This window comes from Harpia harpyja, chromosome 11, assembly GCF_026419915.1.
Source record: "Harpia harpyja isolate bHarHar1 chromosome 11, bHarHar1 primary haplotype, whole genome shotgun sequence".
Lineage (NCBI taxonomy): Eukaryota > Metazoa > Chordata > Aves > Accipitriformes > Accipitridae > Harpia > Harpia harpyja.
In genome coordinates, this window is record NC_068950.1 from 32,395,297 (window position 1) to 32,410,094 (window position 14,798).

General features: G+C 39.4%; 2 protein-coding genes across 13 annotated transcripts in view; one reads left to right on the forward strand and one right to left on the reverse strand.

The window, feature by feature from the left end:
- The window catches only part of MIGA1 (mitoguardin 1), a 44,445-nt gene extending 38,950 nt beyond the window's left edge, over positions 1 to 5,495 (reverse strand). The window contains exons 1-3 of one of the 2 annotated variants that reach the window (XM_052800487.1): positions 5,383 to 5,495; positions 3,162 to 3,332; positions 136 to 313 (exon numbers count right to left, since the gene is read on the reverse strand). In XM_052800487.1, coding sequence (XP_052656447.1) covers positions 136 to 313; positions 3,162 to 3,260 — 277 coding nt within the window. In that variant the 5' untranslated portion in view covers positions 3,261 to 3,332; positions 5,383 to 5,495. Of the gene's footprint in view, positions 1 to 135; positions 314 to 3,161; positions 3,333 to 4,329; positions 4,495 to 5,382 lie in introns of those variants that run through there. The other variant, XM_052800486.1, reaches the window with a different exon arrangement.
- Positions 4,638 to 14,798, forward strand: part of USP33 (ubiquitin specific peptidase 33) — a 43,576-nt gene continuing 33,415 nt past the window's right edge. For 3 of the 11 annotated variants that reach the window (XM_052800481.1, XM_052800482.1, XM_052800480.1), the window contains exons 1-5: positions 4,638 to 4,931; positions 10,220 to 10,280; positions 10,816 to 10,930; positions 11,997 to 12,050; positions 14,137 to 14,199. In XM_052800481.1, the coding sequence (XP_052656441.1) occupies positions 10,850 to 10,930; positions 11,997 to 12,050; positions 14,137 to 14,199 (198 nt within the window). In that variant the 5' untranslated portion in view covers positions 4,638 to 4,931; positions 10,220 to 10,280; positions 10,816 to 10,849. Of the gene's footprint in view, positions 4,932 to 5,573; positions 5,807 to 10,219; positions 10,281 to 10,815; positions 10,931 to 11,996; positions 12,051 to 13,302; positions 13,324 to 14,136; positions 14,200 to 14,676; positions 14,753 to 14,798 lie in introns of those variants that run through there. The other 8 variants (XM_052800477.1, XM_052800478.1, XM_052800475.1 and 5 more) reach the window with 6 other exon arrangements.

Sequence of the window (14,798 nt, forward strand, 5' to 3'; positions counted from 1 at the left end):
CAACAATTCAAACCTACTCAGCATTAAAGGAAAATACTTTGTTTTACTACTACACAGTTATGCACACCCAACCCCTCACACCCATTTTCTTCTTGTCCAAGAAAACAAAAAAAACTTGGGGGTTCCTTCATGTACCTTTTTCTGATGCAGCTGCTTTGGTACACTCTAATACTAGATGACTTGGTTCCCATGGTGGCACTTTCTTGGTTTTCTTTCCACGTCTTCTTTTAAAGTGATTGGCCAGAAAAATAACAGATATTGCACTCACTGCTGTTACTGTGAAAAGCTTCTTTAACCCAGGGGAAAGCTTTATCTGAAAATAAAAGAGTGTGACTTCATTGGAAGTATACGCTCCTTAACTCCCACCTTTCCTCCTGTCCTCCTTTTGCTGTGTTCAACCTAGGCTATAGCTTGTCTGAGGGAGATAAGAGATGCTGCCCTCACATAGCCTGAGAAACAACCAACTCTGAGCAAGGACACAGACTAACTGCTTCTCAAAATTTGTGATGGCCAGTAGGTGAGAGACCTTACAAAGCGGCTGGTGCAACAAAGTGAGTGGCTGCACTAAGAGACATATTGCAGCACCAAGAACTATGAGGTATATTGCAAATCCACGAACTACGGGGATCTACGTAAATGACTTTCAGACAAACTTCTTTTTATTTTATTTCTTTTTAATGCTAGGACAATGCAGGGCTTCAATTAATTCTCTAACAGCAAAAAAATTCTGAGAAGAAACTCACCCTTCACAAATAGACTATTTCTTGCACTGTGAAAGAGTGGAGGATCCAAAAGCTAACATTTGCATCATGTTTCAGTTTGGGAAGAACATGTATTTAAACATATTTCTCTAAATAACCCCTTTTTTTTTATTGTTACATTTTATTTTGGATATAGATCAGCCATAGGTTTACAGATGTTTAAATTAGCAAATAAGAACCACATATACAAGCAACTGGAATTAAAAGCCATTAACAAAGTTTATAACATTCAAAGTGACAAGATATACAAAGAAGATAAGAGCCACTTAACTGGGAACTAGAGTCCACATTCACAAAATCTTTAGGAAATCTATGCTGCTTGAGAAACAGACTGCTGGGAGAAAACCAGATCTACAGTCCTTGGGGCTAATATGGTGTTTCTGTAACATGTTTCCTCACACAAGAGAGAGCTGGCCACACAGAGTACTGCTGCACTCTCGCAGTCCCTGGTTGCTATGTAATTGGTTAATACTATCAGAGTTGTGTAATTTAAAGAAGCACTGAAAGCTTTGCTCTGCATTGAGTTTGCAATCAACAAGTCAAACACCTTTGACTTGAGAACCATGTCCTTAGTGGTACTGTATCTTGACTGAGGCCAAAAACCTAGCACTGTACTCTGCGAGGAAAAGGAAATCCCTGAAACACAGCACAAGCACATACTTAGAAAAGACTACTGTATTTCACAGAAAAGAGTTAATAACCACATAACTGAGATAAAAACCTTGAAGCTCACAGAATTAAATGCTAGAACTAAAGTTTCAAAGAACTGTAAGTGGATTTTTTTAAATTTGTCTGTGCCTACAAACATGATCATAAATAAACTAACAGTAAAATGAAAACCTCTAGGAGAGGAAAGTTAATAGTTGCACATGATGGAGTTGCACATGGTATTTAAAAAGGATGTGAACATGCTGCAATGTAAAAAAGAAATCAGTGATCTTGCAGTGAGAATTCTAAAGTATTCTAAATACAGAAAAAATGTGAAAATAATCAGATGCAGCTAAGACTGAGACTATCTTATTCTGGTTTTATATGCAGTAAAACTTTGAAAAGCATTTACATGCAAATATGAAAAATGACATCGCTTTTGCTGACAAGCATCTAATTCAATAAAAATAAAATACTGTCATATTAAAGACATGGGTTTTAAAAGCAGAACTTTATTAGGACCTGCTAATATCTATTTTTTAAAAAACACTATTGGCATTCCTAACGATAAACAATTTTTTTTCTTCTAGTTATCCTTGTCAATGATTCAGCATACACAGAATGGAAAAAAATCTACTGGACCATATTTTGTACAGCCAACTAGAAACTCTTTTTTTTCCTCCTGTGTATTATGGCATCAGAATATGGCTCACCCTTCAAGAAATGTATTCTCTGAGGGATATGATTGAAGCCTTAATATTTTCTCAAGTAATTCTGACTTATTTCACTATTTCACTCTATCATTTATCACATATGTAGTTACAAGCAACTACCACCTGTCTTCTCTGAATCTCTACAACACAATTACAGCTCCTCCTCCCTGTCTTTGACATGAAGGTGCTCTAGGGACAAATCTTATGATTCCCTGCAGACAAGGGGTATCAGCTTCACAATACTTCCAGCTTTTGTCAACCTGAAAACTAAGATCATAATGTATTCTTTGTCCAGATTTGAGTGGCTGCTATCGATGTTGCTAGTGAAAACTAGCCTATAGTGTCAATGAAAGAAAATAAAAATAAATCACTCCAGGGCCATCTGTAAAAGGAAATACTGTGATTAATAGAGCCTTAAGATTTTGTTTGAAGATCTTTCTGCAAGTAAAACAAACAAACAAAACCAGCAAAAAGAACTGAACGGGTTTAAAAAACAGCCTGCTTTCAAAGAATCAATACCTTGTTTTAGTCATGTGCCACTTATTTAATCAAACAGAAGTGACTCCAAAACTAGAACAAGGATTTTTGATTTACATTAATGAATTATCATTCAGGTTAATTTGGAGAGTGGTACTGGCAATCTAGAAAGTATTTCAGACCACACTCAATACTACTATTCAAAATTTAATAACAGTTATGTTTAGTTTTTAAATACCTGAAAAATTCTACAAAAAAAAAAAGACAATTTGAGGGTTTTGATATTTGATGAGAATCGTTGTGCTGTTGCAAATGAAGACATATAGACATTGCAGATAAAGCAATCTCTTCAGTCAGATGTATGATGATGCACTAAGCATTTATTAGCAGAAAAAGACAAGAAAACCCTACTTATTTTAGTTCAATGTTCTAAATAAAACAAAAATCAAGGTGTTCTGTATAAATTTAATTCATACTAAGCACAGAAGAGTGAGAACAACATTGCAGTTCAACTTCTAAACATATATCAAAAGTGACAATGTTTAGATAACGTATAAATTACCTGGTTAAGAGAATAATACCAAGAAATGGGAAGATGAAATACCCGTAAAGCTACCGTCTTCAGAGAAAATCGTGCCTCAGTAGCAGCTTCTTCTGACATGGCTCCCTCTCTCCCATAACCTCATTAAGTGGAACTATCTTGAAAACAGTCACAGATGGTCTCTGGAATACTCTGTCAAATGAAGCATACGTGCTGAATTATGCAATAGAAGCCCAGGACAGCTTTCTTCTACGAGCTCAAATCTCTTATATAACAGGTACATGACTTGTTTGATTGATGTTTCTGAGTAGAGAAGACGTGCTTAATGAGAAGACAACACATTTGCTGGCTCAGCTTAGGCCCCATTCCTTCCAACTGCTCTGAGCAGAGCCCTGTGTATGTATAACCAGGATCCACAGAGGACTCGGTCTGCTTCGATTAGCTGGCAGTTCACTTATTATATCCTCTAAATCATACACGGCAACAACCCTGTTTCTAAGATCACTGCTGGAAGATCACTGGAAGAGCGTAACTGCCAGCTCAAAGAGTTAAAAGATTTGAGAGCAGCCAGAAAAAGTTCATCTCATTCAGAGCTTCAGGTTTTTTGGAGACACACGGTGAGGAATAAATAATACAGCCTGACGCAATCTCCCCTGTTAAAGGGAACATCCCCCTCACGCCCTGATGCTAAACACAAGGCGAAGCCTCTGGCACCTGACATCCAGGACCGCAACCGTGGCAGGGAGCGAGGTGACAGAAAAGGGCGGGCCCACGCGCCGAGAGAGCCGTCAGCTTTAACCGCCGGCTGTTTTCCCGCCGCCGCCGTCTCCGGCCACAGGCGGGCCGTGCCGCCCCGGAGGCGTTTCCTCAGGGCAGACGCCTCTCCCCGCCGCGGGACACAGAGCGGGGCCCGGCCGGCCTCGGAGGGGCGGCGAATCCCGTCCCCGTAGCTGGCCCCGTTGGGGGCAGAAGCCACCGCCGTCCGGCCCTGCCGAGCCCTCCCCAGGCAAGGCAGCCCCGGCGTCGCGGTCAGGGGTGCCCGAGCCTCGGGACAGAGCCGGGGTGGCGGCTCCGCGCGCCCCTCAGCCCCCGTCCCCGCAGTCGCCCAGGCAAAGGCGGGCGCGCCTCTCCCGGGCCTCAGGCCAGGTCCTCACTGTGCGGCCGCCCGACGGTTGCCGCCCTCGGTTACCTGCCGAGCACTGGGGCAGGCGCCACGGGCAGCAGCCACGGCCCCTCGCGGGCGGTTCCCTCCCCGCACCGGCGGCTGCTAGGAGACCGGCGGGGAATCCGCTTCCGGGCCAGCGAGAAGCGGCTGAGGTCGGCCGGGAGACAGCCCCTGTCGCTGCCACGTGAGGATGACCCGCTCCGTTAGGAGTCCGCGTCGGCCATCTTTATGCAGGGCAACCGCCTCCCGCGGACGGCCGGGCAAGGCGGGGTGAGAGCCTGGCGCCGCCATCTTTGTGCGGGGCAGCGCTCACGTGAGTGGCGGAGACGCTCCGCGCGGCCATCTTTGTGCGGGGCGCGTCCCGCGGCCGGTGTTGCCGCAGCCGCGGCCGGCGGGCGTCTGTCTGCGTGAGGAGGCGCCGGCGGAGCCGCGGTCTGGGCGCGCGCGCCTTCCCCGCCACGGCGGCCCTCTGCGCCGCCGCCGTCCCCGGGCGGGGGAGCGCTGCCCGCCCGCCAGGGCCGCTGTCCCCGGAGGCTGGGGTTCGCCATCGGTGGAAGCCGCGGGGCTGGCTGCGGCCCGACTTAGCTCCGGGCCCCGCCGCACGGTGCGTCCTTCCGCTTGCTCCGGTAAGAGGGGGAGAGTCCCGCCGGCGGTAGGGAGGGCGGGTCGGGTCCGGCGTCCGTGAGGGGGGTCAGGAGCGCGGTGGGCGGTGTCTCCGGCCGGTCTCAAAGTCCAGGGCGGCTCGGCCCGCCGGGCGCGTTGGCACGGTGATGGCCGCCCGCGGTGGCGGCGGGAGCCGTCTCGGCGGTCGGGGCGCCGCGCTCCCGGAGGACCGGGTGGGGGCCGGGGCCGGTGCGCGGCCTGCCTCTCCCGCCGGGCCGCTGAGCTGAGCTGCGGGGCGATGGGTTGGCGGTGCCCGGGCCGCCCGCTCCGGGTCAGTGGGTCGCCCGCCCGCCTGCCTGCCCGCTGGAAGCGGCCAAAGAGCTTTGACTCGACCTCCGCAAATACCTGCTAAATTTGAAGCCGTGCGGCGACGGTGTTGTTGGTACGATGCTATTCCTAAAAACAATAATTTACCTGTAAATTACTCTGTTCGTTCCCTGAGGTATCTACACGCTTAGGTCGCCGTGTACGAGGGATGAAATAGGCTGGAGAAAAAAGTCTAGTGTAGCACCTAGTGGAAAATCACCGTAGACTTCTACTGTGCACAGGCAAAGCCTGAGTTAGGGAAATCCTCTTAGAAACATAAAGGTCAGCTAATGGGTTTCAGAGTTAGGATTTAAAGTGGTGGAAGAAAGAAAAGAATGGACGGTCTATATACCCGAAAAGGCAACATAAAATGAAAAATGTCTAAGCCTGTAAGAGGATATACCTTCAACTTAAGCATTCTTTTTAATGTCCTTTCTCTTCGGAAACAATACTTCATGGCAGAAAAAAAAAATCTAATGAAATCTAATCTCACTTGAGTGGATAGCTCTTGGTGCCTGAAAAGAAGGACCAGGTATCTTTCATCAGTTTACTGAGCATGCTTTTGTCATTTACTGGGGAAATACTAGGTTTTATTCTAAATAGATAAAGTAAGTTTTCTACCAGAGTTAGGATTGGTGTCATCATTTTTTCAAAAAAACAGGATACTCTTGGTTTAGAGTTGATAGATTAAAAAAAGGTAGAAATAGGGAGGGATGAGAGGTGAAAATCAAAACCACCTACTGATCAACAGAATATAAAGGAACTTAATGTGTGAAATTAAGGTTAATCTTCCCTATTTATTGACCTAAGAAAACTGTTCTTAAGTTTGGTAACAATATTATTCACGTGCATTGTTATGCTGAAGTAATTTCTGTAATAAATTGTCAATGAAACCAGTAAAATTTTTGAAGAGCAGCACAGTTCTTTAGAAAACTGATAGAAAAATGTACATCTTAAAAATCTGAATATGTATGTCTAAGGCTGTAGCTTCAATGGGCATGTATTGTTTGGAGTGAATGCTGATGGTTTTTTTTTCTGAAGTGTGAAGAATATCTATATGACAAGTAATTACCGAAGTTCCAGAGCTGTTTAGTATTCTACATAATTAAATGTTCAGATACAAAATTGCCCCCCCTATGTCGCTCTTACTTTGTTGCCATAAAATGAAAATAGATGTTAAATGCGATTGTTCCAGTGCATCACTAGTAAAATAACTGTGAGTGCAAATAAGAAGCCTGAACTTAGAGCTTACTGGTTTGTCACACTGTTATTCAGAGCTGTACGGGCAAAAATAATAAAAGCCTGTAATGAAGATACAATTACTGCTTCAGGTAATTGCTGTCTTCAGAAAAATCCTTTTATTCTTAAAATCTTCTACCAGCATTCCCTTACTGAACCCTGTAAAAAGATCTGATGAAATGGCTCCATATTTAGGGACATCAAAGGAATAAAGATACATATTTGTTTATTTCAACATCTGTTGAGGTGTTAACTACTATAACTAGGCAGATGAAAACATTAACATTAATTAAAAAAAAATTTGAGATAATTTAAAATCTGTTATCTTTCTGTGGGAAATACTAGGCTCCCTCCATGGACCTAAGATAATTTTCAAGATCAGTTGAACTCTCTTAGTGTTTGATGGGATTTTTCTGTGTGTGTGGTAGGTCTTCATGGTAGGCACCACACAAGTCTGTGATGCCATGGAATTCTGCTGAATAATAGATAGGTTGCTGGTCATGATGCTTTAAATTATGGTTCTGACAGCTCACGTGAGCAAATGTTTTTTTCTTAGTCAATGCAAAGAATAAAGAGGAACACAAAAAAAAAAAGACAGCGAGTTCAAGATAAGTGTTGCAGGCTTTTTTTTTTTTCCTTTGAAGTGTGACCCTTTATGCATGCACTAAGCAAAAATGTGTTAATAAGTCCTTCTTTTGACCATTAAATGGTTCACTTAGTTGAATGATATAGTATGATGCATTGAGATAGGTGGGCTGTAACAAACCTTTCAGTGGAAACAGTGGAGAGAGCTAGCAATAGACCACAAAGTTCTCTCCCAAATATGTGGGAAGCATTTGATGAGAATCTTATTGCATGAGTATGATCATGCACAGTTAGTGTTAAAACTTGAGTTCTATTCCCAGTTAAGTTTTACTTCATTCTTAACCTCATAGTGAAAGAGACATGCTTCTTGTATCCCATATGTGTAGGTCCGTGCTTTTCAGCTTGTGATTTTTCTAAGGTTCCTGTGAGACCATGGAATACTTCTGAAGGGTCCACGAAAGGTGACAGAAATAGTCTTGTTACCACTGGACACACGATTGCTGTCTAAGAATTCCTGTCTCAGTAACAATTTTTTAGAGTTCTGCAACGTGAGGAAGGCTGAAATTACTGATATAGATCCTTTTCAGAGCCTTTCTCAGTTTTTCTAATATATAAACTTTTCATTCAGGAAGCATCAGAGCTGTAAAGGGTTCAGGGAAGCTATATATTCTTGTACAATTTTTATTCTTCTGTGGATGTCTTCTTTTGGTCAGTGGTAGGAACAGGATACTGAGCTAAACGGACCCTTTCTGACCCAGTAGAGCTGTTCATATGGGATATCTAGGTACTTTCCCAGTAGAAACTATCACATATCATTGGGCGTATGAAGTGGAGATACGCTCCAGCTTCAGAACAGGGGTATAAAATGGAATGTAAGAGAAAGTACAAAAGTAGATTTTTATTTTTTTGTAATTACTGAAAATGTGACGAAGCGACTTCTGGATGAGGTCAATGCAATGCAGAAGCTTGTGAAAAAGCAGATGTGATCATGAGATACATCAGTAGAGAAAGATAAGCAATCTTTTCAGATAGAGTAGGAAGTAGTGAAATTGAGGAAGGGCAGTGAGCGAGGGAGGGGCTGTCCTGGGCTTGCTAGGGTTTAGGGAGCTGAAGGATGAGTCATGGTTTTGAAATTAATTTTCCAGTTCTGAACTTAAACATAAAATTTTACAAAATGTGTTACTGCAGCTAAATATATTAAGCTACCAAGGTTATGGCAGTACAGTGAGTTATCACGGTTGCTACAGGATGGAAGGAGGTGCGTAAGAATTTTGTTAACAAAAGGTGAAAGAAAGGCCATTTAGCTTTGCCCATATAATAACATGTAAAGAATCTATAACATTAACTAGACTTCTACAAGGAATGCTCTCCATATAGACAGCAATAGGGACCACATCCATAGGGACATGAGTTTCAACATGCTTTGGTCTTTCTGATCTGAGAAGAGAGATGCAGACTGCACCAAGAAACAGAATCTGGTGTGAGCAAAACTCCTGGGTTTGGGTTTGTTCAGGACTGTGGGTCTGGATTTGCATGGTTCCAGGTGTGAAAAGTAGCTGTTAAATACAAATCTGGTAGCATGAGATGAAGTCTCCATTCATTGGTTTGTATTACTTGGAATAATGCATTCAGAAAGCTTCTTCCGTTAAAAAATTAAGCCTAAAGGTTTACTAATCCATTATACCAGTCTTTTTAAAGCATTTGTGTTAAATCAGCATTAATTCACGCTGAATTTTTTCTAGGTTGTCAGGGCTTTATTTGAAACTCACTTGTCCACTTTTAATGTTTTAACAGACCTTTCAAAATGTGCAAGATGAAACATACATTCATGTTTCCATTTCTGTTCTGAAAAGGAACTTTACAGTTCAAAGCAGAATTGCTAACATGGCTGAAGTTGAGGAGGTTTGGCCTGAAAAATATCATTTTCATATTTGAAGTGTCTTTGAGCAATACTGCATATAGATTACAAATAGACACTGAACTGAGGAAATACTTCTCCAGCTGCATCTTATATTTGAGAATACTGCTTTTTAAATGTCATGCCATTGGTCCAGGAAGAGAATTTAGACCTCATCTTGAAAAAAATCCCAAATTATTAGTTTACTGTAGTATTTCCAGTCTTGTGAGATAAGTTCTTAAATATTTTATTGAACAGCTGTTAACGTGACATTCAAAAAGACTGAAAGTTACACCCAGATACTTGAGTATGTATGCATGTTATATATATATAAGAAATACCTTGTGAATTATATATAAATACTTGTTGTATATATACATAAAATATACTTAAGTATATATATGCAGGTATATACATGCACATGTATAACAAATTATACAAAGTATTTTATTATTCCTATACAAATAATATAATACTTTAATAGTATTATTTGTATAGGAATGTTTATAGGAATAATACAGTCTATTTATACACATACACACACACACATATAAAAAAAACCCCTTAGATAACCAAAGGGAACTGAAATGACTCGTGGTTCAAAGGGATCTTATTGCAAGGCAATGGAAGTAAAGACCAAGTCAAAGATAACAAACTGAAAGTTTACTAGGAAGCGTGTCTGACATGCCTACTAGGCAAGGTTTGTTTCCCCCACACCATCAAAGCCCCAGGTTACTTAATATTCGAAGGAGTGATTGGTCATATAGCGGAAGGAACAAACCTAAAGCTGCCAAAGCCAACAGGCAAAGTGGAAAGAGATGTTGATAACAGTGCTAAAGGCTGCAAACAAATCAAGGAGTGTGCATTACGGAGTTAGGATGGGAGTTTAGTTGCAAGTCTTGATAAAGGAGTGCTACGTTGGACAGATAATAATTGGGCAAAGAAAGCTTAAGATTTCTTGGGCTGTAGAGAGATCGAGGCATCAATAGTAACTGTTTAAGTGACAAAACTGGAGCAAAGTTCTTGGATGGTTCTTATCTGCATGAGTCTGAGTGTTTATATAAAAAGAATGTTACTGAGTTCATTTTTTAATTTTCCTTCTGTAAAACATCATAGCTTTCTGTGCAGCCAACAAAATATATAATGACAAAGTTGTCATTGATTGTATTTAGTTGATTGTATTTAGCATTCTTTATTTCTGATAAGTTTCTGTGTCTGCATCAGAGACCTTGGATGGACAGAGAGAACTCGAAGAGGAAAGCTCACTGAGTGTTCAGTGCTACATGTAAGTTACAAGTTTCAGTTTGCTTTTGATATATAATATGCCTGAATGTAGAATGTGTCTTTGTAAATAAATAAAACCAAGATAAAGTTTCCTTCTCCTTTGACAAACAAGTCATGTGTTCCTGCATTTTAGCCTTCACAGCTTCAGCACACTTTAGCAGTGTTGCATAAGATGCCTTACTAGAATATACAGTCAAACCCACCATCAGTTCTGGGTAGGCTTGAAAACTGTAATTTTTATGTCGTTGGGGTGCCATGGTAGAGGCCAGGAAGTTAAATAATTAATTCAAACCAGCTCTGCTCCACTCAGGATTCTGTTAGTTTATGCCCTAAAAGTCAAGAGGATTTCATTTTAGAAGTCAGCTGTGTTTAATTTGGACTATTGGATTCTCTTACTGTTAATAAATTTATTTATACTAACTTACTTTAAAAAGGCACATTCTTTTAAAAGTTATGTTTATGTTGCATATTAGATATCTAATATTGCTGCCTACTGTAAGGAATTGGGTTTACTCATTCTTACTTCTGTTGACAAGTGATTCCCTGGTCTTGAAAATCCCAGCTTCTGAAATGTTGTCGCCCGGAAGCAACTGCCCACACTTGGAATCAGTTGGTGAGATAACAAAAGAGGAATTGATACAGAAATCTCATGTGAGTTGTAGCAGCTTACTTTCTTCCTATCACAGTTAACTCTGGTCACTTATTTTAGCTACATATCTTGTCATGTATTATTGGTTATAAGATGCATTTAAGTGTTAAACATGGGCAAAATCTTCTGTACTGGAATAGTAAGGTTTAAATGAAGTACGGGAAGAATTATAGGCTTGATAAAACTGAAAAACTATTTTTCAGTACTTAACACTTAAAGAGTAACTTTCCCAGCAGTGTTTTCCAAAGCAAGTGATGTTTTAATGGAATTATTAGTTAAAAGAGTTAGCATAACAGCAAGCTGAACTTTATTTTCAGACACTGCCATTGTAGCAGTTATTTGAAATGTTAATGTAATATAGTATAATTGACTTGACTTCAAGTAGAAACTGTAACAAAGACATTTATGCTTAAGTTTTTCTTGGAGAACAGTTCACTTTTTGATGGAGCAGTCACAGTTTGAGAAACTGCCCCTACCTAAAATCTTGGTTTCCAGCTAGTATTAATAAATAGAACAAAGAAAGATCTTGTAACCCATTTTAGTAGCTGGGAGGTGATGAAAAGCCAAACTTTTTCTGTCCGTGGTGCTAAATTTCTTTATCTTAAAACTCTAACAGTTAATTTGCTGCTGATGCTGGGTATAGCATTTCTCTAATGTTGCATCTATGTTTGTAAACCTTTGCGGGTAGTGTTGACTGTCTGCAAACAGGGATAAGCAGTTATTACAAGTTCTATCACTTTCATTTCTTTTTAAGTTAAATTTATAGGAAAGACCAAATTTGAGGATTTTATAATAATGTAATATGATATATGTTTATGCTCTATTTAGAAGAACAATTTTTGGTTTAAGATGAAAACTCAGAGATCTATCTAATGTTTTACTAGAAAAATATGCTGATCTTATGTGAAGCAAAGAAAAATTGGGCTGGTTATCAACACATCCTTTTTTTATCTTAAAATTATACAGCTGATACTGAGCTTTATAGTATTTTTTTCTCATTTTGTCTTGAAGTTGTTGTTTACTGGTGAAAGTAAATGAAATAATGCTTTGTGTGTTTACCTTTAATAGGGCACTTGTCAGGACTGTAAAGTCAGAGGACCCAACCTTTGGGCATGCTTAGAGGTAAGTTGTTCTGTTATTCCATAGTAGGGTCCTTTTCTAGTAATCTGTAGATAAAGTTGGTAGTGGTTTTTTTAATAAACAACTGTAATGAAGTTCTTTAAATTAGTTTCTTTAAGTTATTTAAAAGCAAAACATCTTGTGCAGTTTTCTATTTTTAAAATTATTTACCCTCTATCAGGTACGTATTTCCTGTAATTTAAGAATACTGTGTTTTAAATGAGATTTTTTGGATATAGCACATTAAGGTTTCTTCTTCAGTTATGGTATTTTTTTAGCTCTTAAAATTTTTTTTTTAATCTTTTCCCCAGGTCTGTAGATCTGAAAAATAATATATTATTCCTGAGTTAAGTTACCTTCTATAAAGCCTCTCTTAGCATTTGTAGTAATAACATCTAGCAGTAAATGCTGACTTTTTACAGCATAAAAATACATACTCTGACTTTTTTATTCTTGAGCAGAACAAAGAAAAAAATTTATTTTGAAACTTGCAGAAGCTTGTATAAACATTCTTCAAACTTTGTACGAATTTTGAACAGTCTTTACCCTGGATATAGTTATTTCTTAAATATGCTTTTGCCTTACTCTTCTTGCTGTCTACAAAAAACGTAATTTTCAGTGTATTTTTAAAAAAAAGGTTCTGAAAATGTTGCTTCTGCTTAATCTATGATACCGAGAGGAAAGTATGTAGCTAATTTAGTTTTTAAAATGTCTCGTGAGTTCTTTGGACACACAGCTGTTTCCAGAGATTGAAATTTTGCTCTATAGGCTTGACTTCATTTCTTGGCAACTTTTGTCTGAGTCCTGTCAGGAAGACACCTAGGCTGAGATGCCAACATTTAGGTGTATGTATGAGTATTTTTAAAAATCTACTTCATTAGTTACCTTTTAAGTAGATTATGGTAACAGTTAAAAGATCAGATTATTTTGTTCCTTCTATCAATAAGAGATAGAAATGAAGGGGGAAAGAAACGGTGTTTAATGTCTTTTTGTTAGATGGCTTGAAGTTTAATTACATATAAAAACCCTCTTGGGAGTTGGAAGAGGTGTTCAGGGATGAATCAACCTGGCAGGTGGGGAAATGCTGTGAAGCTTAAAACATGTTTTTTATTTTTCACTTATAGCTCTTAAACTGTTATTGAAAAACTCGATTTCATACCAACATTTCCATAGGAGAGTTTTGTAATTGCAGTAGGACACTTAGTGTCATGTTGCGATATATCTTCTCTTGGATGAATTGGCATCTTGCCTTCACCTTTTTCAGTAGAAAAGCATGGTGAGATCCCAGCATGTTAACCATCTGTAACTTAACAAATATCTGTTATTATTTAATACAGAAAATCGACTGTGTTCAGCTGCTGTTTGATTGTATAAATTAACATGGTTAGAGAGTTATACAGATAACATGCTCTTATGTGATTGTCTTGACTCACGCACATGAGGAATTAATGAAAATCGCTTGAAGATTGGCAGCTGCAAGATTCCACACTCAGCTCAGCCAAATATGCTTTGCAATTAGCACAATTAATTTCACAATTATTTTGCATGTTATAACTAGAATGTAGTAAGTACTCTAACCATATAGTGCTGGAAACTCTTATTTAAAAGTGAAAAAACCTAATTAATTGTGAAGTAATGCTTTTCAATGTAGGCACTGCAGATAGGGACATACAGGCATTTTTGTATAAATGTGTCATGTTCTGAGGCTGTTGCAATTCAGTATTTTAGACACTGGGCTAAATTCATGTTTTCTGTAAAAATCTCTACCAAATAATGAATTGTAAAAAATACTTGTCAACCTTAATCTGAATAAATATATCAAAATGGCCAAAAAATTATATTCCAAACACATTTAATGTCTAACACTGCCCACCTGTGAGAGGAGTTGAGTTAAATCTTGCAGTGTTCTTATTTGCTTTAGGTGATATTTATTTTAACACTTAACTTTGCATGTCTCTTGGTTTGTGTAGGACTCTGAAAGTTTGAAATTAGAGTAAATTTTAAAGGAACTGGCAGTATATTCCTGTTCTGTAAACCTGTTTGACACCACTTTTTAATTCTGTATACTTCTTCATATCTTGTTCAACAGAACAGATGTACATATGTTGGCTGTGGTGAATCCCATGTTGATCACAGTACCACCCATTCCCAGGTATGTGTGTTTGCTAGTAATACAGTTACTTGAAGCAGTGAAGTAGAGTTGGAGAACTTTTTTTACTCATGTTAATGAAGTCAATAACCTGTGTTAGTATAACTGTTTGGAAGTTTGATTAGCTATGATTGTTCTTCATCTATAGAAGCAGGTCTTACTAATTTAGGAGTATGTGAGTATACAGTCTTTGTGCAGCTGCATAATTATTTGTGTAATCCTTACATTATTGTGCTCCTTGAAAGAACATGGTGAAAATTACTGATGATTTTCAAGATGCATGGACAAAAGATTTCTTGAGTACTTCAGTTTATATGTAGTACTTCACTACTTCAGTCTAACTTTTTAGGATTGCGGCTGCCTGATGGATAAGAGGAGAGAAGTTGGATTAATGAAGATGAGAGCTCAACAGGTGTAAGATAGGAAGTATAAATTATCAGAAACAGGTGTTTTGTTTCTGCATTATGCTCCCTGTTCCAGTGGCTACAGATGAAGAACGTGTAGACTGAGCTGAGCATATCCTTTCCTGCTATGTCCTGATTTTGGATCCAGCTTGGTAGGAGCAGTGGAGTATGTGCACTATGTTCCCCAGCATGCCAAGT